General features: G+C 45.3%; 1 protein-coding gene across 1 annotated transcript in view; it reads right to left on the minus strand.

The window, feature by feature from the left end:
* LOC310798158 (ATP-binding cassette sub-family A member 2-like) overlaps nucleotides 1–26,532 on the minus strand; it is a gene marked incomplete at both ends in the record, with an annotated part of 105,623 nt that overhangs the window by 31,463 nt on the left and 47,628 nt on the right. The window contains 13 exon segments of the mRNA XM_083660633.1: nucleotides 2,311–2,520; nucleotides 6,682–6,819; nucleotides 7,570–7,672; nucleotides 8,056–8,148; nucleotides 8,280–8,383; nucleotides 8,501–8,551; nucleotides 8,553–8,639; nucleotides 12,756–12,897; nucleotides 14,779–14,957; nucleotides 15,404–15,524; nucleotides 16,624–16,751; nucleotides 17,858–17,986; nucleotides 20,101–20,248. Of these exon segments, the coding sequence (XP_083516759.1) occupies nucleotides 2,311–2,520; nucleotides 6,682–6,819; nucleotides 7,570–7,672; nucleotides 8,056–8,148; nucleotides 8,280–8,383; nucleotides 8,501–8,551; nucleotides 8,553–8,639; nucleotides 12,756–12,897; nucleotides 14,779–14,957; nucleotides 15,404–15,524; nucleotides 16,624–16,751; nucleotides 17,858–17,986; nucleotides 20,101–20,248 (1,633 nt within the window).

Consider the following 26,532-nt stretch of genomic DNA (forward strand, 5'->3'; position numbering starts at 1 on the left):
TATTACATTTTGAAAGTAACTTGCCCAACACTGCTCCAGAAGAATTCCCTATGGGGGGATTCTCTATCCTATCCTCCTCACGTCTCAGGAGCTTCATCATATCATGGAGTCATACGCCAAATCTTTGTTTATTGTATCATTAAAGTTTGTTTGTACCTTCTTTCTAGTCTGTCATTATTGAAGATGGGTTAGGAGTGACAACAGGACAGGTTGTCAAAATTAGTCTCCACTGAGGTTTTCGGTTCAGTGTCATGGTCATAATGATGGTCATGGTCATATCTGACTCAAAGTTACTGTTTAACTTTTCAATTTCATATTCGCATGAATGCAAAAAATCCCTCCAGTTTTACATTCTAGGAAAATAAAGAAATTACAACATTCAGTTTTCCTTGTTTAATGACAACCCCTTCAAGTAGGAAAAAAGTCCACGAAAAGTCCCACATAATCACCAAAATATGACCGGAATTACTAGCCGTGAAGAAGAAATGGTGAAACAATCATTTTTGACAGAAGTACGTTGACAACAAAATGTACACCTCATGAGAAAGACCAGTTGAAATCACATGCCGACGTACAGAGGCAGGAAAAAACATCTTATGTCTGCCTTTCGTTAATGTGGATATTTTGCACGAGGGGTACCCCAAATCCTGTACGATTTTCCTGCAAATCATAAAAACGTGTACTTCCCAAAGTGAAACCGACTGTATGAATCTGAGAGTTCCCTTAAGTATCACAGTGATGGTAGTGCGGTTATTATTGAACATCCTGTAAGAGAGCGCTGAACGTGACGAGAGCTGACTTCAGTTCTGTTATAATGTGGATTACCTTCACTGTAAAAGAAGCTGGTACACTGAGTCCAGCGGATAGAGGATCTTCTTGGCAGAATCCAGAACAATAATATGTAAAAAGCACAAAAAGAGAGCATTCTGTATAAAGAGCCATTAGAGAGATGTCAAAATGTACAGTGTCAAAATAAGTCGGCTTGATATAAGGGAGGCACCGATCCGGACAAAAAAAAAATCATGCCACGTACATTCTCTCCAAAGCGGGAAAAACCAACTCTGCGTCTGGTTTCCACCAACCTCAAAACTCGGCACTTCCCCCAGACGCGCTTTCACCTCACCGCGACCCCTCCGTTATTGCAAAACCAAATCCCACTCGTCAGTCCACAAGGTGCTTCCTTCCATATTCCAAAATAAAGCATTCTTCTTCTTGCCACAGAAAAATATACTGTATCACGACACTGACGACTTTGATTGGACTTGGACTCATCACGGCATGCTCTCAAGGCAGGTCTAGATTGGTCAAAAGGGCCGTTTCTGGTTGCAACCGGACCCCTTTAGGCAGGGAGCGCGTTTGAACAAATTGAAAAAGTGACCCTGCGGTGTCGGACACGTGATGTCGGGGACACGATATGTGAATTCATTGACATCATTGGTATCAACCTTATCAATAATGGCCGTCTATGGATATACATTCTCGAAGAAGAAAAGAAATATGGGAACATTCCGGGACAACATCTCACAAGCTGGCGGCAACGCCATTTCTAGATTACCAGGTGCGACTCGGCAAACTAACGTTATAATCCCAACCCGATCTCCAAAAGTATTGTAAAATAGCAACGTTTGTGGACCAACCACAATTTCGGCTCCGAAATTGTAAAATGGTAATCCACGGAGCAGATAGTAGGTGAATACAATTTCATTCAAGTCTATAAGTGAGTCGCCTTAAAGTTAATATCCCAGTCTTCTTCTGTTTACCACAGCAGGTATTGTGCTGTGTATTTACCATGATTTACCGTGTGTAGCCCCATTGTGTGGAGGCGACACACGGCATGTCATGTTTTGCAGTGATCAAGGCAAACTGTTGTTTTTGAATGGAGAGACAACAGTATATCGCTTAAACTGTTTCCACCGCACGTTTCGCATTTTCTTTTTATCGATACACTCGACTTTTCCGCCTCCCTCAAGCGTGAAAACTTTTTTGCGATATTTGGAGGTTTTTGCGAATTAGCAAAAGCGTTTCCACTAATTTTTTTATGCACAAATTGAAATTTCGCATCAAAACAGGTGGATGGAAACCCGACTAATGACCCAAGTCTATTTATGTCTATTTTCAAAAACTTTCAAGTCCTTGACGCCCCCCCCCCCCCCAATGCACAGTCCTTGAATTTGACGTTTACGAAGGTGTGTGAACCCTGATTATGACATATGGTAATAATACATAAGCTATCAGCTCCTTCAATCCAAAACTATCGCGATCAGTATCGTCCGTTAAAAACTCATATCTGGCAGTTCCTTCTCTCCTCACCCGTTCCTCCTCGAAGCTGATGAGACCTTCGTCGTCGTCGCTCTCCAGCTCCTCCGGCTCCTCGCTGACCAGAGCGTTGAGCTCGGTGTTGGCTGGCCGAGGCTTCAGCAGGCTCAGGATGCGCTGCAGGGGCGACTGGCCGCCGCCAGGGGGCGACGGCTCCTGCTGCTCCAGGTTGTCGCTCTGCTTCTTGGCGAAGTTCACAAACACCTAGGAAGGAAAGGGGAGGGAATAGTCATGTGTACTGGTGTCCTGATCCTTAAAGCCCATGGAAACAAAAGAAAAAAGTGTTTTGAGTTTGTCAGTCACACCACAGAAAGATGTGTTATAAACCACCCAGCCAGATTAAAAATGTCGCCAAGTACAGCAAATTAGGTTTCAAGATCATGAAAGAATAAGCAGTATTCTATTGCTCTGCAACTGTGGGTTTGCTGTGGGTCAGCTGAAGTGCCCCCAGTGCTCTGCCCCACTCCCCTCCCCCCTCCAGTGCTGCACAACTTGATACATTCTGATGCATTTTTTTTTTAATTCCAGGGTAGAGCCACTTCAGTGATCAGCCTTTATATCAGGGGTCTCAAACGTACGGCCCCCGGGCGAGACACAGCCCCTAAAACGATTTAATACGGCCCGCGACTTGATATCAAGTTATAATGAAAGCACAGAGCGCGCTCCCGAGGCGCTCCCGAGGCGCGTGGACAAGGCGCTGCCGAATGCAGACGAGCCGCACTTCACACCAGGGGCCGGTTGCACCAAGTGGTCTTAACTATGCCTGGTCGTAACTCCTACGTCGGTCTTAGTTAAGACCAGTCTTTAGAGTGGATTTACGCCTGTTGCACCAACACGGCTTACGTCTGGTCTTAACTACGCTGGTCGTAGCAATGCGCGTCCATGTGAATTGCCAGGGAATGCACCCTGATTGGATGATGTGTGCCTCGCGACCTGCTTGGAGCGCACTGTGCCACTACGCTCTCTCAGCCACTACTGTAAGTGCATCACTACACTACACTCCTCCCACCCTCCCTCGCTCCGGGGGAAAAATGGCGGCGATTGAGCCAGACAGACAGTCTGAATGAAATTGAATGTAACGTTCCCAATTCTATGTATTAAATTCAAAAAAAAATTACGGCAACATTTGGGAAGGCTAAGCCACACAACTAGTTAGTTATAATGTTAACATCGTGCTTCAAAGACAGAGAACTGGCTGTGTTATGACGATGACGGTAAGGACTCAAAAAGGTCTCCGCTGATAAGACACGGAGATCTCTGTTACAGGCAGGCTCTACGCCTCCTCCTGACCAGGCGTAGGAGTTACGCCTGGGCGTAGTGAAAAGAAGGCTTAAGCCCTCTTGGTGCAACCGGCGTAGCTGTTAGGTCGTAAAGTTACGACCAACTTACCGTAAATTCCGGACTATAAGGCGCACCGGTGTATAAGCCGCACCTTCAAAGTTGACTATTTTTTTCTTATATAAGCCGCACCGGACTATAAGCCGCGGGTCTTTTAACTCATTGAGTGCCAATGACGACAGCTGTCGTCAATTCAAATACTGACGTAGAGTGCCAAAGACGACGATTGTCGTCAATTGCGTTTTTTGACGGGGGGGGGGTCCATCGAAGCCAGATCTATGTCCTGTAACATTTTGGGACATGTTGAATGTCTATAACCTATTTTACCGAGCCATTAGGTGGCGACAGTGCTCTCCAGATGACAGAAGTGTCAGGAATACAGCCTTCACAAAGCCGTGATCAAAGACAAACCGCGCTCGACAGAGCCATCATGTAGATGGCTCTGGGCTGCTTGCCAACAGCAATCAATCCGCGCACACAACTGCAGCTCCTCTGCCTGTCTGTCTGTCTGCATAGTTTCTTCACACAAGTACCCACCAGAAAGGCAGCACCCAACGCCGAAGGGCCAACCCTTATCTGCAGTCGCGTTGGGCATTTCCTCATTGCTGCTGTGAGCTGCGCGGCGCAAAAACAGAGGCTCCGAATAGACTTTGTGCGTGTGGGGAGGAGTTGGCAGCTGACTCGGGGAGAGGCGGGGAGAGGGGGGGGCAGGGGGGTGGGGCACGCATGCACCACAGAACTAAACCAGGTCACATCATCAGAAAATATTAGCTAGAGTCAGTGAATGTGCTTGAAATAATGCATTTCACAAAAGGCTGAATATCTCAGCTTCCTGATAGAAAAGCATATTTTTGCTGTTTTTGACCTATCTTCTCCGGCTGATAACTAAAGAACGGAAAATGGTATCAATAAACTTTTTTTTGCTGATGATACAATAGAGTCTCCTTGTTCTTTTTGCGTGTTCGGTGTTTACATAGTAATATCACACAATATTCTGTGGGCCTCGAGAAATCACTGAAAACGCTCTGAAACTCTGGCACTGGGAGCGTCCGTTCTCCAAAAGTGGCTGGCACTCAATGAGTTAATGTTTTTTTTTTTTTTTTTTTTATTGTGTTTTAATGTTTAATTACCATATGTAATGCTCCCATTTATTAACATTTCAACAAAACAACATAACACAACACCACCTGTGTTGTTATTTACAGTGCACACAGTGTCATACAGTGTCATACAGTGTCATACAGTGTCATACAGTGTGGTGAAAAGAGGGCAAGAGAGGAAATTAAAACAGAAGTGGATTTATACCGATAGTTAGAAAGAGTGCTAAAAAAGAGAGATTTTTTTTTTTTTTTTTTTTTTTAAATCCATAGATAAGCCGCACCGTTATATAAGCCGCAGGGGCCAAAAAAGCCCAAAAAACGGGAAAAAAGGTGCGGCTTATAGTCCGGAATTTACGGTAGCTTAAGACCAGTGTAAGACCAGTTGGTGCAACTGGCCCCAGGGTTGCCAGATACATTTCCATAGATGTGCAGTTCCTTGGGCTGTTTTGTTTGCATTTTGGCGGTTTCTGAACTCTTTGTACTGGAAACCGTCAGCAGTATCTGGCAACAGGTTGATGACGACGAGCACAGACAGTTTCAGGAGAAGTGGGAGAGTGATTATTTTTTTCGTCGAGTTCAAAGGGAACGCCGCCTGCCTCATTTGCAAAGAGAAAATCGCCGTACTAAAAGAATATAACCTGAAGCGACATTATTCAACTAAACATGCAGAGCAGTAGCCTATGCAAATTACCGGGGAGATGAGAGGGACAAACCTGCTGCACAGCTAAAGAAAGAGCTGCCGTTTACTGAATCGTTTCTAAAAGACTGCATGCTGCAGGTTGCAAATGTCGTCTGTCCAGAGAAAAAGAGTCACTGAAGCAACATGAGCCTTTCAGCCAACACAGTGGCAGAGCGGATTACTGAGCTGTCAAGTGACATTTATGATCAGTTCTAATTCTAACTGGAGTTGCAAGGGACAGTTGAAAATTAACACTGCCTAATTTAGTGTGTGTGCATTGTCCCTAAAAAAAAAGAAAAAGTCCCTCAAATAAACAAATAAATTGTTAATGTTGAGAATTCTAAGAGTTGCATTTTTCTCTTTTTCTTTAATACATGAAGTGGCCCCCTTGTGACAAGACTGGACACTCAGCGGCCCCCAGGTAATTTGAGTTTGAGACCCCTGCTTTATATAGTGTTAGGGGAGGGGCCATAAGTAGAGGCGCTTCAGTGATCAGCCTTTATATAGTGTTAGGGGAGGGGCCATAAGTATGACTACTGCATCATCACAGAAATGGTGAAAAAATGAAAAACAGTCTAACGCCACAATTCAGTACTAGATGGTACTAATCAACTAATTTCTAAAGCGTGTTTAGAAACAAATCTCTGAATTTGGTTTCCAGGGACTTTAATAGTCTGAGGTATTTCAGTTTTAAATCATTTTTTCGACGAGAACCAAGCAAGATAAACTACAATATGTGCACCAAAGCAAAAAGGGAAATCAGGTTGCTTATGAATAGTTGGTATTTGACTGTTGTTGAGCTCGGGGGTTTAATTAAAATGTCGCAGTCCTTTTCATCTTTAAACAAAAATGTAAGAAAGAAAATACTATCCACATTATGTGTAATTGATAGTTACTTGTCTATCTGAGGTATATTCTAATGAGCAACGTTGTCTTGCTCTAAATTGTATTATGTATCTGGTGTGTGTGTGTGTGTGTGTGTATGTGTGTGTGTGTGTGGGGGGGGGGGATGGGTGGGTGGGTGGGTGTGAATTTTGCTTTGTTTGCTGTTTGACGTCTTGGATCCTCTACTCAACTGTGAATCTGCATGTTCCTTGTTTGATGCATGAATAAAATACATGTGCATCTGTTCTTTGTTTATGAATATGAATGGTTGGTATTTGACTGTTGTTCTTTGTTTATGAATGGTTGGTATTTGCCTGCTGTTCTTTACATGTCATTTTGCCAGTGTGCTAAATGCTGACTCACGTTGTCCAGGGTGGTCTGGCTGACGGAGCAGTCCTCGATGCCCAGCACCTCCTCCACCTGCTCCATCTTACTGAAGACCTGAGCCAGGGAGAGGTTCTCTGACTTCAGCTGGTACTGAACCTTGGTGTGGTGGCGCTCCTGGAAGACAGCCATCAACTATATGACTTAAGGGCATCTCCACAGCGGTTGGTGAGGTAGAGCAGAGTGCTACTGTACATTTCCACTTTCCTCACCCATATCTTAAATAGTCTCTTAAAACAGACTGTCTCATCTACATCCAGCGAATGCAGCTATATACAGTCTGTACGTTCCACCCCCAGAACATGCACAAGGAAGTTGGGAAAAAAACCTTCAGACAGGAAAGAAGTTCGACAGAATCCGACCAATCACGACACGTGGGTCCACGAAAAATGCGGCATATTGGATTCTGATTGGACTAATGAGCGGAAGACCCGCCTTTCTACTTCCCATTCCGGTTGGTGCATGATTCTCCCCTACGAAGTACAGACGGTATGGCGGAAGCATTTGAAAATTGCGGAAGCCAACTTGTCTGTTCTAAGAGACTATATCTTAAAGGGCTTTCAACCCTAACACAAATACATTTTACCCCGTTTGGCAATGAATCCCTTCACTTATCCCTTTAACCCACCTGACGCAGCATTTGCATGTGTATCCCTCATTTGTGTGTGTATCCCTTTAAGACCGCGGACCGTCTTAAAGGGATACACACGCAAATGCTGCATCAGGTATCAACGGGTTCACTTTTAAATGATATTCCGGTTCAGTAGAACATGTGCACATGGTTCCTTCTATTCATCTCTGCAGTTTAATTTGACTAGTTTGTCTTGGGCAGTGGAGCAAACGCAGGAGCTACATGGAGTCATCTACCTTTAGTACAGCCTCAGGGAAATTTCTGTTGAAGAATCGGACCACCTCCTTGACACTGGAGCTGGTCTTGGTCCTCACCGTGATCATGTAGCCATCCCCAAACCTGAAAGACACCATTTGATTCAACGTAAGTCGAATGCATAACCTCTACTGCTGAAAACCTGTGACTTCTCTCCCATAGACCCTTTTCACGGGGGCCATTTTGTGTCGAAAAGGCAGAATAAACACAGGTGCAAGCAAAACACTAATGAGGGTTTCCAAATTCCAATCATGGAAGTTGGAAACCCTCATTAGTGTTTTGCTTGCACCTGTGTTTAACCCTGCCTTTTCGACACAAAATGGTCCCTGTGAGAAGGGTCTATTGGCCAGGGTTCAGCCGCAGCGCAATTTCACAGCCTGTGATTTACTGTAAAGGATCGTGCGGCCATCTTGGCCTAGGCGTGGACAGGAGAGCTGGCCAAAATGTTGACCTTTAACCTTTCTGACCTGTTCTTGAGGTGCTGGATGCTGCCCAGGCATTTAAATCGGCCATTAACCATGATGCCCAGTCTGGTGCACAACGCCTCGCACTCCTCCATACTGCAGAGCGAGACAAGAAAGAGAAACACACACCTTTTGTGTCAGATTACGCTTTAGTGGCAAAACAGGCCACACTGAAGATCTCCCAGTGGGATCGTAAAAAGAACGTGATGAAGGAGAGGTTGTCTCGCCTGTGTGACGTCAGCACGACCGAGCGTCCAGTCTTGATGATGTCAAGGATTAAGTTCCACAGGAATCGACGAGCCTTCGGATCCATACCAGTGGTGGGTTCATCCTGGAAAACAACAGCGATGGGTCGAACAGACATTCAGCCAGGCTAGCAAAAACGAATTATCAAAATGTACACAGTAGCAGCGGACATCATGTAAATCGTGTATTCCAAGATCCTCACCAGGAAAATGAGGGAGGGGTATCCAATCAGATAAGTTGATAAGTTTGATAAGTTTGCGTTTGTTCCCTCCACTGTACGTGCCGGCAGGCTTGTCTGCGTACTTGGACAACTCCAGTTTCTCCAATGCCCACTGGACCACCTGGGGAGGAGCAGAGGGTCACGTCAAGCTGGGAAAGCTGGACCAGGCAATTTTGCATGCTGTGCAGCCCCGAGTGGCAGCAAGAGGTAACTGTTTGAATTGGGAGGATTTCAATACCCAGAAATCCTGTAGTAGCGTGATGTTTAGTTTAGTTTAGTTTAGTTTATTAGGATCCCCATTAGCCGCAGCAGGATGCTACGGCTATTCTTCATGGGGTCCAATCAGAATCAGAATCAGAATCACTGTTATTGCCACAGTATGCAAGTTACATACGAGGAATTTGTCTTAGTGTCTGTATGCAGCGTAGCGGTCACATCAATATACAGAGATAAGAAGTAGGAAGATAACTAAAGACAATCGCAAAGTTGCAAGTGCAATCAAATCGAGTAAATATATACTGTATAATATGTACATGAGTGGTGAAGTGTTCTGTGGATGATAAATATGAATTTACGTTGGATTTACATGAGATTTACAGACTGAGTTAAATAGACGTTAAATAGGCAGTGGATTTACATGAATTTACAGTCGGAGTTAAATAAGAGTTTACATTGAATGTACATGAAATTTACAGGCTAAGTTAAATAGGCATTAATGTGCAGGGAATTTCACATAGCAAGTACAGTAATACATAAAATACAATACACAAAATAGTAAAAGTACAGTAACTTAAGTAGTGCAATACATAACATATAAGGTATATGTTATCAGACATACAATATCAGTGCTTTTTATGCACCAGACGGATGAAACCGGCTCCAGTCAGGACACTTTAAAATTGGAGCAACTGATCTCCCTGGAATGATTTAGAGTACTCCTCGAAAGCACTGTACACGAAGAGTGAGCTTGTTTTAGCGAAAATGTTTTATCATCTGCATCTATCGTTTTGTTTTCTTCTTCTCTGCCTGTACATTTCTGTATGTGTTTCTTTGTAATGGAGCGCTCTTGTAAATGAGAGTTCGCTCTCAAGGGCCTTTCCCTGCCCCCCCCCCGGGGCAGCTAAACTCTGGCAGCTAAACTCTGGATAGAAATGGTGTATTTGTATATTGTAACATTATCTCTCCTCTTCCTGAAACCGTTGCCTCCCTCCTCCTCTGCAGCCCCTCCCTCCTCCTCTGCAGCCCCTCCCTCCTCCTCTGCAGCCCCTCCCTCCTCCTCTGCAGCCACTCCCACCTCCTCTGCAGCCCCTCCCTCCTCCTCTGCAGCCCCTCCCACCTCCTCTGCAGCCCCTCCCTCCTCCTCTGCAGCCCCTCCCTCCTCCTCTGCAGCCCCTCCCTCCTCCTCTGCAGCCCCTCCCTCCTCCTCTGCAGCCCCTCCCTCCTCCTCTGCAGCCCCTCCCTCCTCCTCTGCAGCACATCCCACCTCCTCTGCAGCCCCTCCCTCCTCCTCTGCAGCCCCTCCCTCCTCCTCTGCAGCCCCTCCCTCCTCCTCTGCAGCCCCTCCCACCTCCTCTGCAGCCCCTCCCTCCTCCTCTGCAGCCCATCCCACCTCCTCTGCAGCCCCTCCCTCCTCCTCTGCAGCCCCTCCCTCCTCCTCTGCAGCCCCTCCCTCCTCCTCTGCAGCCCCTCCCTCCTCCTCTGCAGCCCCTCCCTCCTCCTCTGCAGCCCCTCCCTCCTCCTCTGCAGCCCATCCCACCTCCTCTGCAGCCCCTCCCTCCTCCTCTGCAGCCCCTCCCTCCTCCTCTGCAGCCCCTGTATTTCCTTCTCGGCTCCCCGAGGATCAGTATAGGTCAGTATAGGGGTTGAGTTCAGCCCCGACAACACGTTGCAAAAACGCTGGTGCACTGAATCATGCGAGGGAACATGACGTTCAACCTGGAAACCATAGCAAAACTGTGCCCACTGTTTTCATAGCTGTTGAACACGTCCCAGCTGATTTCTGTAACGTCAGTAGGCTATGGACCCGCTCGCAACAATAAAAGTACTCCGATAGCGAGAAAAACAACAACAAACGTGTGAAGCCACAATATAGTTATAAGCCAAATAATGTAGCTTACTACTTTGATTACCAAATAAATCTAGAAAAAGTAGTAAATATATATAAATGTGTGTAAAAGACGCAGGATGAGGAGAGCGCTAAGGGCAGCTCTTACAGGCTGCTGCCTGGGGCAGCACAAATCTCGAAGCGCGTCGCGACTCACATGGCGCCGAATCGACGTATCCCGGTAGGCGTCGACTTGTGGTAGTTATGTCGATGTCTCGACTAGAGATGTAACGGTATGAAAATTTCACATCACGATTATCGTGACCAAAATGATCACGGTTATTGTATTATCACGGTATTCATAAAAGATTGATGAAAATGTTCAAAAAGTACTGAGAGACTCACTGAAATCATTTTACGTTTTATATTGAAAACTCAGACCCAAAAAGGATTGATACACTCACTGAAATCATTTCTCCAAGGCTGCACGTTTGCATCTGGGAGACTGTTGCCAACTTTAGTTGATGGACAGTATTTACCATGTTTTTCAAAGCACTGTAATCACGGTACCACGGTTTTAATGATAATGAAAATTTGAAAGGGTATGGTTATCATAAGGAATTTTATCACGGTTATCATTAAAACCGGTTATCGTTACATCCCTAGTCTCGACGAGTCAATGCAACCCCTAGTGTCTCGTAATCTAATGGTGTTCTGGACGGTTGGGTTGAGGCATGAAGACACTGAAGTTAAAGGTAGAGAAAGCTTACATTCAAGGCTGTTAATTAAAGGTTACAGTACTTAATGCTTTTCCCCCCCAATATTTTATTTTCAGTTTTTATAGAACAGTAAACGAACAAGACAAACGGGATCAGACACAGGAAAAGAAAAAGAAAAAAAAATACAGACATCAACATTCAACATGGTGCTACCAGTCGCATAAGGTGCTTATGTATTTGCAAGAGACAACATGCATGCGATCCCATACAGGGGGTCCATGAGATACCCACCGAACAAGCCATCCGCTACCCCCAACCTCAGTCACTAGTCATTGTTAACCTCGTCAAAGTCGGCCCAAAACGGGTCCCTGATAGCCGAGAACCTTTTAAGCGAGTCGGTTCTCAGGGACCTGAGTCTCTCCATGTGTACAACAGAGATCATGTCCATCAGCCACACGTGAAAAGAAGGTGAGGAGGACTTCCATTCCTTCAGAATTAGTTTTTTGGCAACAGTTGTCCCCAGTGTCAGAGATTGTTGCACAGCTGTAGGGAAGTCCAGAGAGGACTCCGAGCAGCCGAAGATGGCGAGTTCTGCCTCCGGCTGCAGGGTTATTTTATAGGCCTTTAGAGTACCAGTCAAATATTTTGGCCCAGAATCCCGTTAAAGAAGGGCAGAACCAGAAGGCATGAGATAGTGTGCCCTCTAGTAGTTACTGCTCATTAAGCAGGTAGCTTATTAAGGATGAACTAAATGTGAATTAATGTACCCTTATAAAGTGTTACTGCCCCACTTTGCAGGTGTAGTTTGACATCAACTATTAACTAGAGCAGCTTTAAAAGAGGTTCAGCGGGGTGTGTGTGTGTGTGTGTGTGTGTGTGTGTGTGTGTGGTGTGTGTGTGCGTGTGTGCGTGTGTGTGTGAGTGGTGTGTGTGTATGGTGTGTGTGTATGTGTGTGTATGTGTGTGAGTGGTGTGTGTGTGTGTGTGTGTGTGTGTGTGTGTGTGAGTGGTGTGTGTGTGTGGTGTGTGTGTGTGTGTGTGTGTGTGTGTGTGTGTGTGTGTGGTGTGTGTGTGTGTGTGTGTATGGTGTGTGTGTGGTGGGTGTATGTGTGTGTGTGTGTGTGTGCGTGTGCGAGTGAGTGGTGTGTGTGTGTGTGTGTGTGTGTGTGTGTGTGTGTGTGTGTGTGTGAGTGGTGTGTGTGTGTGTGTGTGTGTGTGTGTGTGTGGTGTGTGTGTGTGTGTGTGTGTGTGTGAGTGGTGTGTGTGTGTGTGTGTGTGTGTGTGTGTATGGTGTGTGTGTGGTGGGTGTATGTGTGTGTGTGTGTGTGCGTGTGCGAGTGAGTGGTGTGTGTGTGTGTGTGTGTGTGTGTGTGTGTGAGTGGTGTGTGTGTGTGTGTGTGTGTGTGTGTGTGTGTGTGTGTGTGTGTGTGGTGTGTGTGTGTGTGAGTGGTGTGTGTGTGTGTGTGTTTTCTACCCTCTCCTGGTCCTTCCAGGGAATGCCGCGGAGGGGAGTGTAAAGCTCCAGGTGCTCCCTGGCCGTCAGATCTTCAAACAGTGCGTCAAACTGTGGGCAGTAGCCGATACTCTGCTGGACACGCAACAGCTCCTTCAGGATGCTACACACACACACACACGCACGCACGCACGCACGCACGCACGCACGCACGCACACACACACACAACATTATTGATTTCGTACCTGGCCTTGGTAGTTATCTAGTTTGACATTATAGGGTGCTTCACAGTATATATATATATTTAGAACACGGCTCTCTTGAATACTCGATTCTGATTGGTCAATCAACAAGATTCACCGGTCATTATTTCTCGACAACCGACCGCTGCTCTGCCACACCTGGATTAATCAGTTGATAAGAGCCTTTTGTCAGCAGACACTACTAATTAGGCCAACCAGTTGCAGCTGTGGTGTCTTGTGTGCCAATTACGAATGAAACCGCTTTGTCGTTGAAAACGCTAATAAAAAATCTATTTGAATAATTATTTTTGTCAGATTATTGAATGATTTAGTTGTAGGCCGTGTTCTAAGGGGGATAATGTATAGTGAGCCGGTGATTACTGGAAATAATGACCTTCAGGTGAATGATTAAGCCGTCCGCTGCGCGTCGGGCTCAATCATTCACCTGTCGGTCATTATTTCGCCAGTAATCACCGGCTCACAATACATTATCCCTTACATATTTAATTTGTCCAAAATGACCAGACACACTACTGCACACTAGAGGTCTGCCCGGGCCTGGAAATTAACCCAGAGCCCACATTCTCTGTGACCATAACGAGCCCTACCCGACCCCAGCCCTAATTGTTTATTTAACCCTACCCGACCCCAGCCCTAATAGACCCTTCTCACGGGGGCCATTTTGTGTCGAGAAGCCAGGGTAAACACAGGTGCAAGCAAAACACTAATGAGGGTTTCCAACTTCCATGATTGGGATTTGGAAACCCTCATTAGTGTTTTGCTTGCACCTGTGTTTACCCTGGCTTCTCGACACAAAATGGCCCCCATGAGAAGGGTCTATTGTTTATTTAACCCTACCTGACCCCAGCCTTAACTGTTTATTTAACCCTACCCGACCCCAGCCTTAACTGTTTATTTAACCCTACCTGACCCCAGCCCTAATTGTTTATTTAACCCTACCTGACCCCAGCCCTAATTGTTTATTTAACCCTACCCGACCCCAGCCTTAACTGTTTATTTAACCCTACCTGACCCCAGCCCTAACTGTTTATTTAACCCTACCCGACCCCAGCCCTAATTGTTTATTTAACCCTACCTGACCCCAGCCCTAACTGTTTATTTAACCCTACCCAACCCCAGCCCTAATTGTTTATTTAACCCTACCTGACCCCAGCCCTAACTGTTTATTTAACCCTACCTGACCCCAGCCCTAACTGTTTATTTAACCCTACCTGACCCCAGCCCTAATTGTTTATTTAACCCTACCCGACCCCAGCCCTAACTGTTTATTTAACCCTACCTGACCCCAGCCCTAACTGTTTATTTAACCCTACCTGACCCCAGCCCTAACTGTTTATTTAACCCTACCTGACCCCAGCCCTAACTGTTTATTTAACCCTACCTGACCCCAGCCCTAACTGTTTATTTAACCCTACCTGACCCCAGCCCTAACTGTTTATTTAACCCTACCTGTCCAATACCCAGAATCGGGTCTCGGGTCCCGTCAGGTTCGGGTCGTGTAGCAGGCCTCTGCTGCACACCACACATAATAATCCATAATAATACATACATGTATGATGCTGCTTTCTTGCATTCTGCTTGGACATTCAGCGTAGTCTCTGTATATAAGTTGGTGCATACGGTATTTCTGGACAAATGTCAGTATCAGGCGATCTACAGTATCGCTCAGTATAGTGCATGCTTAAGTGTTGACATGGAAGGCCGGAGGTTGACCTGGACAACTCCCCAAAACCGGGTGTATTCCTGTACAGTGAAAGGGCCTGTCCTCCCGGTATTGTACCTGTTTCCACTGATGAAGGCCTCCCCTCCTGTGGTGCTCTCATCGCCGGTAAGCATTTTAAAGGTGGTGGTCTTCCCGGCTCCGTTCACCCCCAGCAAGCCAAAGCATTCGCCGGGACGAACGCCCAGACACAACCTGTCCACGGCCAGGATACGACCCATCTTCCTGGACTTGTAGACCTGAGCGAGAAGGCAAAGAGTGCACGCAGATGAACGTCACATGAACAGTTCACATCTTTTTCAGATTTTGTTGTGATAAGTTAACACTATTTTAACATGCGAAAAATGTAAAGTGTCGTACAGTAATAATTGTTGATATGACAGTCAAACTCAATCTAATCAGGGGAGTTTATCCACAGAAACAAAGTTGATAGGTCTGTTTCAGCTTGATCTCGTGGTAATTGCCCAATCAATACTCGATTTCAACAGGCTGTTTAAGTGTGATTTCTTCTAGTGTTTATTTACCGTGAGCCAATCGGACAACCCATTCAAGAATTATTGATGTTTAAGTAAAGTGTGCATTTCACACTAATTGCCATGAGATACAATTTTAACTTCCAGTGATTTGAAAACTGCAGCAGTCAATATTGCGATTTGGATATTGTTTTTGTATTAACTGTGGCGACCTTTGTGAGGTTGTCGATCTTCAGCATGTCGTTGTCGGCGTCTCCTCGCAGCACTCTTCGCCTCTCACAAGCAACGTCTACATCATCATCCTCTATCGGCTGGCAGCTGACTGGCACTCTCCTGGATCAACACACACGCAAGCACGCACACACGCACGCGCGCGCACGCACGCACGCACACACACACACACACACACACACACACACACACACACACATTCATTTCTACTCGGGCACTAACTTATTCCTGTAACCGTACATTGTATACTCACTTGTTAAACTTACACAGCACTTTATGTAAACAGGGAGCACTTGGCAATGACAGCTTATTCTTGAAGGATAAATCCACCCTACTGGACATACTGTTTCACTGTTATGTCATCGATATTTTCTGATGAGCTGCTGTAGTTTCGTTTTTTGGTGTACACATTTCCCCTGAACTTGCCTTGTCTACTTCAATTTCAGTTAGTGCATTTTGCGCTGCATTTGGCTGGTAGTGCACTGCATTTCCCAGAATGCATTTCAACAACCCCCTAGCAAACTCACTTGGACTTGTTGCATCCAGCTGTGGGTTTTACATGCAAGTAGAGAGAGCAATTCATAGCATTCAGTTGCATCATCACATGGCCATCTTGATGGGAAAATAACAGGTGATTGTAATAAATTCACAAATGATCACAATCAATCACATAGCAAACACAGCCAATGAGCTGTGTGTATTGTAAAGCGCCATATTGGTAGGAAATAAGTTAAGTTAAGTTAGTTGAGTTATTATTGTTTTTATTAATTATTTTTAATAGTACTGCACTGTTTATATTTACTAACTTTTATACTGTTTTATTTTTTCTAACATGTATTCTTGTTTATTGTAATGATTATGCTCTTGACCTGCCTGGGGAATACAGAAATTAGCCTCTTGGCTAACACATTTACATTTAAGTGTGAACTAAAATGTTGATTGACTTGTACTGTCCCCCGCCAAATTAAATAAATAAGTACGGTAAATAGATTTAATCAGATTCCATTGTACACGTGTACACACAAAGCAGTATGTTATATGTCATGTTATTTATAATAAACCAACATGCTAACACACTCACAGAGGTTTATTTATATACACCAACATGCTAACAGACTCACGGAGGTTTATTTATATACACCAACATGCTAACAGACTCACAGAGGTTTATTTATATACACCAACATGCTAACAGACTCACGGAGGTTTCCTGAGGAAGTTATACTGGCACAGGATGGTGATGAGGAAGCCGACAAAGCCCTCGATTGTCATGGCAACGAGTCCTCGAGTCACGATGTCCCACTCAAATGGAGACTTCATCTTGTCAAACTGGCCTGAAAACACAGATTCAGTGTCTGTTTAACAAGACACCATCAACTGAAAAGCAGACAGGGAGGACCTGAACAGGGCCGGTTCCAGAACAAGATGACTAGGGATGCATCCTAGATAGGAAGGGGTGCACATGCACCGGCCGACCCGGGTGGCTGGCCGCCCGAAAAATTTGACATGTTATTTTACTAAAAATAATGCATTTTACCATCATTTCAAATAGAATGATACCAGCCAAGCAAGAATATTTCAAGTGTTTCAAGTGCTTTACTGAAATATTTGGACCATATAATGATAATACAATTATCTCAACCTTAAAATGTTACATATAGGTTCTAAAAAGCCATACATTCACATCAAAGAACAAAGAAAAACAACAATTATAATTCAAGTTTAAACAGTAAGTGTGCAGCTGCAGCATGGAGATTTCATTGTACCTTTGGTTAAGACCAAATAATCTCTTTAAATGCTGTAAAGTGTTTAAGCAAAGAATATTGCAACATAAGTATTTCAGAACATACAACACTCTACTAGGCTACATTATCTTTTATTATTATGACATAATTTCCCCCCCCCCCCCCCCCCCCCCCACTCTTTTCAACTGAGCATGCAGACAATTAAAATAAGGGTGCAATGCGTGCTTTTGCACCCCTGTAAAACCGGGCCTGGACCTGAAAAAGGACTGCACTGAAAACCAGCCCTGGGTGACATCCCACAGACACGCACACATTCATTTCCAAAATGATGAAGCATTCTATAATTGTGTTTACACTAAATGCATTCGTACATTACATTGTCATAGATGTATTTTTGATGCTGCCTCAAGAAAAATTGTAAACATTGAAATGGCGATATTTAGGATTTGGCTTGAAACTAATGTCTCAAACCTTTTGAGGCTTACAATTAGTCACATAAGACCCTAAATTACATAGTTAGGTTTTTGGTTTATGTACCTACAGGCCTGTCTGAAGTTTGCCAATGAACACCTGAGGTGCCAATGAACAGGTAATATCATCTTATGACATCACTGATGATGTCATAGGCACTGATGATGTCATTCTACTGTCAGTCATAGTGATGTCATAAGAGCAAAATCATCTTATTACCTTACCTATTTTGGCGTAGTATTCGTTGATGTACTCATTGTAGGCCATCTCCATCAGGCCGTGGCCGAGGTTGTAGTTGGGGAAGATGAGGAAGCAGGACTTCAGGTAGCTGTTGACTCTTTTCAGATCCTGGAGGAGAAACCGAGGGAGTGAAGGAATACGTACAGAAGCACCCACAGGCTAACTCTGATAGTGCTGCAACACAAAACCACCTCGTTCTATTCCACAATGCTCTATTTTGGAGGGAGGGGGAGGATCTGTGAAATTGTTCCCATTTAGTCCTAATGTGTGTTCTTTCTTGACCCTAGAACACTAACGTCGGGTGATTTTCACCCGGACAATTGAATTCGCGTGATTTTCATTGTCTTGCTGCTGTCTGAGGTGGGCGGGTCCTTAGGTACCTTCAGGATGCTCACTGACGTCATTGAATGTAAGTTTGTTTCCCTGCTCCCATTCATGGTTTTTTCTACCGGCTACGTGTTCGGGTGATTTTCACCCGACGTTAGTGATAGAGGGTAAAATATCTTCGGGTTAGGGTTAATGGTATTGTGGTGACTTTTTTTTTTTTTTTCACCACACAAGTCCCATGAATGGGTGGACCGAAGGAGAAGTTGGGAGCTCCTGTTTTGTTTTGTTTTTTAAATTTTTATAACGATTACCTCATTTTTCCCGAATTTGACATATTTTTTATAGTGTCCCTCATAATATACTTTTTTGTGTTTTTTGTGATATTTCACATTTAAAAACAAAAGAAGAGTACCTCAATTTGCCATGTATTGTTGTACTTTAAGATATTTTGATGAGAAGTATGTTTTATGGGGTATATTGCATCGGGTGAAATGCACCCAACGTTAGTGATGGTGTGACTTTAAATCACGTTAGTGTTCTAGGGTTAAAGGTCTTAGCTGATGAAGACTGTGTAGTGATGCACAGCAGGTAGCCTTCATCAGCGTTGATGCTGTGCTGCACAAGACCTTATTAAACGCACGAAGGACATTGTGGAGTGCTGCTGGCCTTTTCTCCTTTTTTAAGTTTCTACCTTGGCCCTGCACCTTGATTTACTTTATTTTGGAGTGTGCACGCTGCTGCTGTTTTTTAATTTGCAATTGTGCCATATGTCATTTAGCATACAATTCGAATGCAATCCAATGCAACTACATGTTACTACTAACACAAGCTTCTTATAGACACGTTAACTAGAGTGTAAATTACCATACTTGTTTACAACAAGACGGTTACACCTTGGTCGCACCAGGCCCGTCTGCGCAGCGTTCCGTCTGCGCCGCGGTTTTGCTCCGTCTTCTGCACGTCGGCATGTCCCACCGCACGCGCTTCAGAAGCGGAGCGCTTCCGAGCGCTGCCTGCCAGCTGGATACAAGATCGCGCGGGATTTACGAGATCGCGCGATACTGTGTGTACAATGGGGTGGATGTAAAGAGCACAACACACAAACAACACAGTCTGTCGTTGACTTGCTTTTGATTTGGTCATTTTCCCTTGATTGTTGTGCTTCTACCATGGGTAAGTAAGTAGGCTGAAATTATTTCTTAATTTGTCATACAGTGCCTGTTAGCAGCAGGAGAACTCTTGCATTTCTTCGTCTACTTGAACGACTACAGGGGGAGGGGGGGAGAAGGAGTCGGTATTGGGTCTGCACACGGTGTTTTATTATGAAAATCTACCGGATTCTCGTGCAGTTGCTGTGTCTGACTTCCGGGCTGAACGATCTGCTCTGTGCAGCTTGACGCAGCTTCCAGGCGTCATCCGTGAAAAATAGAACTGCCGCGTATCTTTAGCGGAGCGGGGCGTCGAGCCGCTTCTGATGCGCGTTGTTGCGTGCCTGGTGGGATCACACACGTTGACTAAAATGCCCGCGAGCAGCTCCGACGAGCGCGTCGGAGCCGGAACGCGTACCTGACGTTCCTGGTGGGACTTCCCCGTTAGCTGACCTGATACTACGGTTAGCTAGCTAACACGCTGATTATCTAAACACAAAATCAATTAGACATATCAATGGTAGAATGATCAGTTCCTAGTCAAAAACCACACAGATATTATGTATGAATATCTATTTAGTTCTATTGAAACGGGCCAAGTTGTACATTTAGAAACACAATCAGCTGTTCACAGTCGCTGTTGAACATAAGCAACCTCTGAAGAGTACGCCAGCGCTTTGGAGATGGTTGGGAAGCAGATTTGTCTCAGGCAAAATAAAAAGCTGCAGTAACGAGGGTCAAACTGACCTTGTCATGCTCAAAGAGCTCGAGAAGGAAGGTCGCCACCGTGGCAGTGATGCCTATGAAGAGGTTGATGACAATGAGGAAGACATAGGCAGTGCTGGGAACCTCGAACCAGAAGGAGGCAGGGTACATGATGGGAGTGATGGACCACCTGGAACAATCAGAGAGTCAAACTTGACTGGTATAGCACATTTCATATACTGTGCAGGGAAACTCATTGCACTTTACATCAAAACAGCAAACCACACACAAACACATCCGCCATGCAACTCTGTCATATGATGAAAATATACCCATGTCAAATCAAGAAAATATAGGACTTAATATTGTCAAGGACCTCATGATATGATTCAAAGGGAACGCCGCCTGCCTCATTCACTAAAAGAATATAACCTGAAGCGACATTATTCAACTAAACATGCAGAGCAGTAGCCTATGCAAATTACCGGGGAGATGAGAGGGACAAACCTGCTGCACAGCTAAAGAAAGAGCTGCCGTTTACTGAATCGTTTCTAAAAGACTGCATGCTGCAGGTTGCAAATGTCGTCTGTCCAGAGAAAAAGAGTCACTGAAGCAACATGAGCCTTTCAGCCAACACAGTGGCAGAGCGGATTACTGAGCTGTCAAGTGACATTTATGATCAGTTCTAATTCTAACTGGAGTTGCAAGGGACAGTTGAAAATTAACACTGCCTAATTTAGTGTGTGTGCATTGTCCCTAAAAAAAAAGAAAAAGTCCCTCAAATAAACAAATAAATTGTTAATGTTGAGAATTCGAAGAGTTGCATTTTTCTCTTTTTCTTTAATACATGAAGTGGCCCCCTTGTGACAAGACTGGACACTCAGCGGCCCCCAGGTAATTTGAGTTTGAGACCCCTGCTTTATATAGTGTTAGGGGAGGGGCCATAAGTAGAGGCGCTTCAGTGATCAGCCTTTATATAGTGTTAGGGGAGGGGCCATAAGTATGACTACTGCATCATCACAGAAATGGTGAAAAAATGAAAAACAGTCTAACGCCACAATTCAGTACTAGATGGTACTAATCAACTAATTTCTAAAGCGTGTTTAGAAACAAATCTCTGAATTTGGTTTCCAGGGACTTTAATAGTCTGAGGTATTTCAGTTTTAAATCATTTTTTCGACGAGAACCAAGCAAGATAAACTACAATATGTGCACCAAAGCAAAAAGGGAAATCAGGTTGCTTATGAATAGTTGGTATTTGACTGTTGTTGAGCTCGGGGGTTTAATTAAAATGTCGCAGTCCTTTTCATCTTTAAACAAAAATGTAAGAAAGAAAATACTATCCACATTATGTGTAATTGATAGTTACTTGTCTATCTGAGGTATATTCTAATGAGCAACGTTGTCTTGCTCTAAATTGTATTATGTATCTGGTGTGTGTGTGTGTGTGTGTGTATGTGTGTGTGTGTGTGGGGGGGGGGATGGGTGGGGGGGGGGGGATGGGTGGGTGGGTGGGTGTGAATTTTGCTTTGTTTGCTGTTTGACGTCTTGGATCCTCTACTCAACTGTGAATCTGCATGTTCCTTGTTTGATGCATGAATAAAATACATGTGCATCTGTTCTTTGTTTATGAATATGAATGGTTGGTATTTGACTGTTGTTCTTTGTTTATGAATGGTTGGTATTTGCCTGCTGTTCTTTACATGTCATTTTGCCAGTGTGCTAAATGCTGACTCACGTTGTCCAGGGTGGTCTGGCTGACGGAGCAGTCCTCGATGCCCAGCACCTCCTCCACCTGCTCCATCTTACTGAAGACCTGAGCCAGGGAGAGGTTCTCTGACTTCAGCTGGTACTGAACCTTGGTGTGGTGGCGCTCCTGGAAGACAGCCATCAACTATATGACTTAAGGGCATCTCCACAGCGGTTGGTGAGGTAGAGCAGAGTGCTACTGTACATTTCCACTTTCCTCACCCATATCTTAACTCATTCAGTGCCAGCCACTTTTGGAGAACGGATGCTCCCAGTGCCAGAGTTTTCAGAGCGTTTTCAGTGATTTCTCGAGGCCCACAGAATATTGTGTGATATTACTATGTAAACACCGAACACGCACAAGAACGAGCTGGCTCTATTGTATCATCAGCAAAAAAAAGTTTATTGATACCATTTTCCGTTCTTTAGTTATGAGCCGGAGAAGATAGGTTGTTTTCAGCGTTTTCAGGCTTTTCAAATTATTAGCTGAGATAATCCGCCTTTTGTGAAATGCAGCATTTCAAGCACATTCACTGAGTCTGAAGATAATATTTTCTGATGTAGTGACGTAGTTGTTGTGTGATGCCCTGCGTGCACCCTGCGTGCACCACCCCCCTCCCCCCCTCCCCCCGTAAACTCCTCCCCACACTGCACACAGCCTCACGCAACCATTATATTTTCGGAGTGCTTTTTTTGTGTGCTGCTGTCGGCTCTCAGCGCCACAGCAGGGAAGAGCCAACCCGGATTGCTGAATGGTTTGGCGTCAGGGGCTGCTTTCCTGTCTGCTAATCGGGTGGAGAAACTATACAGACAGACAGACAGACAGACAGGGACAGAGGGGCTCAGTTGTGAGCGCGGATTGACTCCTGTTCGGAGCCAATGTCAGCTCCCGCGACAGAGCAAATGGCTCTGGGAGCATGCATCGGGTTGTCTTTGATCCACGGCTTTTAGGCTGTTTCTCGGACCTGTCTCTAATCTGGACTGCACCGAGCAAGCACTGTCGCCACCTAATGAGTCCGTAAAATAGGTTATACACCTCCAATAGCTACTATAGTTGTACAGGAGCTGCGGAAGGCTTTGATCGACGTCCCACCGTCAAAAAACGCATTGGACGTCGAAGGACGTCCGTGGCATTCTACGTCACTATTTAATTGGACGTCGAAGGACGTCCATGGCATTCAATGAGTTAAATAGTCTCTTAAAACAGACTGTCTCATCTACATCCAGCGAATGCAGCTATATACAGTCTGTACGTTCCACCCCCAGAACATGCACAAGGAAGTTGGGAAAAAAACCTTCAGACAGGAAAGAAGTTCGACAGAATCCGACCAATCACGACACGTGGGTCCACGAAAAATGCGGCATATTGGATTCTGATTGGACTAATGAGCGGAAGACCCGCCTTTCTACTTCCCATTCCGGTTGGTGCATGATTCTCCCCTACGAAGTACAGACGGTATGGCGGAAGCATTTGAAAATTGCGGAAGCCAACTTGTCTGTTCTAAGAGACTATATCTTAAAGGGCTTTCAACCCTAACACAAATACATTTTACCCCGTTTGGCAATGAATCCCTTCACTTATCCCTTTAACCCACCTGACGCAGCATTTGCATGTGTATCCCTCATTTGTGTGTGTATCCCTTTAAGACCGCGGACCGTCTTAAAGGGATACACACGCAAATGCTGCATCAGGTATCAACGGGTTCACTTTTAAATGATATTCCGGTTCAGTAGAACATGTGCACATGGTTCCTTCTATTCATCTCTGCAGTTTAATTTGACTAGTTTGTCTTGGGCAGTGGAGCAAACGCAGGAGCTACATGGAGTCATCTACCTTTAGTACAGCCTCAGGGAAATTTCTGTTGAAGAATCGGACCACCTCCTTGACACTGGAGCTGGTCTTGGTCCTCACCGTGATCATGTAGCCATCCCCAAACCTGAAAGACACCATTTGATTCAACGTAAGTCGAATGCATAACCTCTACTGCTGAAAACCTGTGACTTCTCTCCCATAGACCCTTTTCACGGGGGCCATTTTGTGTCGAAAAGGCAGAATAAACACAGGTGCAAGCAAAACACTAATGAGGGTTTCCAAATTCCAATCATGGAAGTTGGAAACCCTCATTAGTGTTTTGCTTGCACCTGTGTTTAACCCTGCCTTTTCGACACAAAATGGTCCCTGTGAGAAGGGTCTATTGGCCAGGGTTCAGCCGCAGCGCAATTTCACAGCCTGTGATTTACTGTAAAGGATCGTGCGGCCATCTTGGCCTAGGCGTGGACAGGAGAGCTGGCCAAAATGTTGACCTTTAACCTTTCTGACCTGTTCTTGAGGTGCTGGATGCTGCCCAGGCATTTAAATCGGCCATTAACCATGATGCCCAGTCTGGTGCACAACGCCTCGCACTCCTCCATACTGCAGAGCGAGACAAGAAAGAGAAACACACACCTTTTGTGTCAGATTACGCTTTAGTGGCAAAACAGGCCACACTGAAGATCTCCCAGTGGGATCGTAAAAAGAACGTGATGAAGGAGAGGTTGTCTCGCCTGTGTGACGTCAGCACGACCGAGCGTCCAGTCTTGATGATGTCAAGGATTAAGTTCCACAGGAATCGACGAGCCTTCGGATCCATACCAGTGGTGGGTTCATCCTGGAAAACAACAGCGATGGGTCGAACAGACATTCAGCCAGGCTAGCAAAAACGAATTATCAAAATGTACACAGTAGCAGCGGACATCATGTAAATCGTGTATTCCAAGATCCTCACCAGGAAAATGAGGGAGGGGTATCCAATCAGATAAGTTGATAAGTTTGATAAGTTTGCGTTTGTTCCCTCCACTGTACGTGCCGGCAGGCTTGTCTGCGTACTTGGACAACTCCAGTTTCTCCAATGCCCACTGGACCACCTGGGGAGGAGCAGAGGGTCACGTCAAGCTGGGAAAGCTGGACCAGGCAATTTTGCATGCTGTGCAGCCCCGAGTGGCAGCAAGAGGTAACTGTTTGAATTGGGAGGATTTCAATACCCAGAAATCCTGTAGTAGCGTGATGTTTAGTTTAGTTTAGTTTAGTTTATTAGGATCCCCATTAGCCGCAGCAGGATGCTACGGCTATTCTTCATGGGGTCCAATCAGAATCAGAATCAGAATCACTGTTATTGCCACAGTATGCAAGTTACATACGAGGAATTTGTCTTAGTGTCTGTATGCAGCGTAGCGGTCACATCAATATACAGAGATAAGAAGTAGGAAGATAACTAAAGACAATCGCAAAGTTGCAAGTGCAATCAAATCGAGTAAATATATACTGTATAATATGTACATGAGTGGTGAAGTGTTCTGTGGATGATAAATATGAATTTACGTTGGATTTACATGAGATTTACAGACTGAGTTAAATAGACGTTAAATAGGCAGTGGATTTACATGAATTTACAGTCGGAGTTAAATAAGAGTTTACATTGAATGTACATGAAATTTACAGGCTAAGTTAAATAGGCATTAATGTGCAGGGAATTTCACATAGCAAGTACAGTAATACATAAAATACAATACACAAAATAGTAAAAGTACAGTAACTTAAGTAGTGCAATACATAACATATAAGGTATATGTTATCAGACATACAATATCAGTGCTTTTTATGCACCAGACGGATGAAACCGGCTCCAGTCAGGACACTTTAAAATTGGAGCAACTGATCTCCCTGGAATGATTTAGAGTACTCCTCGAAAGCACTGTACGCGAAGAGTGAGCTTGTTTTAGCGAAAATGTTTTATCATCTGCATCTATCGTTTTGTTTTCTTCTTCTCTGCCTGTACATTTCTGTATGTGTTTCTTTGTAATGGAGCGCTCTTGTAAATGAGAGTTCGCTCTCAAGGGCCTTTCCCTGCCCCCCCCCCCCTGCCCCCCCCCCCGGGGCAGCTAAACTCTGGCAGCTAAACTCTGGATAGAAATGGTGTATTTGTATATTGTAACATTATCTCTCCTCTTCCTGAAACCGTTGCCTCCCTCCTCCTCTGCAGCCCCTCCCTCCTCCTCTGCAGCCCCTCCCGCCTCCTCTGCAGCCCCTCCCTCCTCCTCTGCAGCCCCTCCCACCTCCTCTGCAGCCCCTCCCTCCTCCTCTGCAGCCCCTCCCTCCTCCTCTGCAGCCCCTCCCTCCTCCTCTGCAGCCCCTCCCTCCTCCTCTGCAGCACATCCCACCTCCTCTGCAGCCCCTCCCTCCTCCTCTGCAGCCCCGCCTTCCTCCTCTGCAGCCCCTCCCTCCTCCTCTGCAGCCCATCCCACCTCCTCTGCAGCCCCTCCCACCTCCTCTGCAGCCCCTCCCTCCTCCTCTGCAGCCCCTCCCTCCTCCTCTGCAGCCCCTCCCTCCTCCTCTGCAGCCCCTCCCTCCTCCTCTGCAGCCCCTCCCTCCTCCTCTGCAGCCCCTGTATTTCCTTCTCGGCTCCCCGAGGATCAGTATAGGTCAGTATAGGGGTTGAGTTCAGCCCCGACAACACGTTGCAAAAACGCTGGTGCACTGAATCATGCGAGGGAACATGACATTCAACCTGGAAACCATAGCAAAACTGTGCCCACTGTTTTCATAGCTGTTGAACACGTCCCAGCTGATTTCTGTAACGTCAGTAGGCTATGGACCCGCTCGCAACAATAAAAGTACTCCGATAGCGAGAAAAACAACAACAAACGTGTGAAGCCACAATATAGTTATAAGCCAAATAATGTAGCTTA

The sequence above is a fragment of the Poromitra crassiceps genome (assembly GCF_964638095.1).
Source record: "Poromitra crassiceps genome assembly, chromosome: 25".
In the NCBI taxonomy this organism is placed as follows: Eukaryota; Metazoa; Chordata; class Actinopteri; order Beryciformes; family Melamphaidae; genus Poromitra; species Poromitra crassiceps.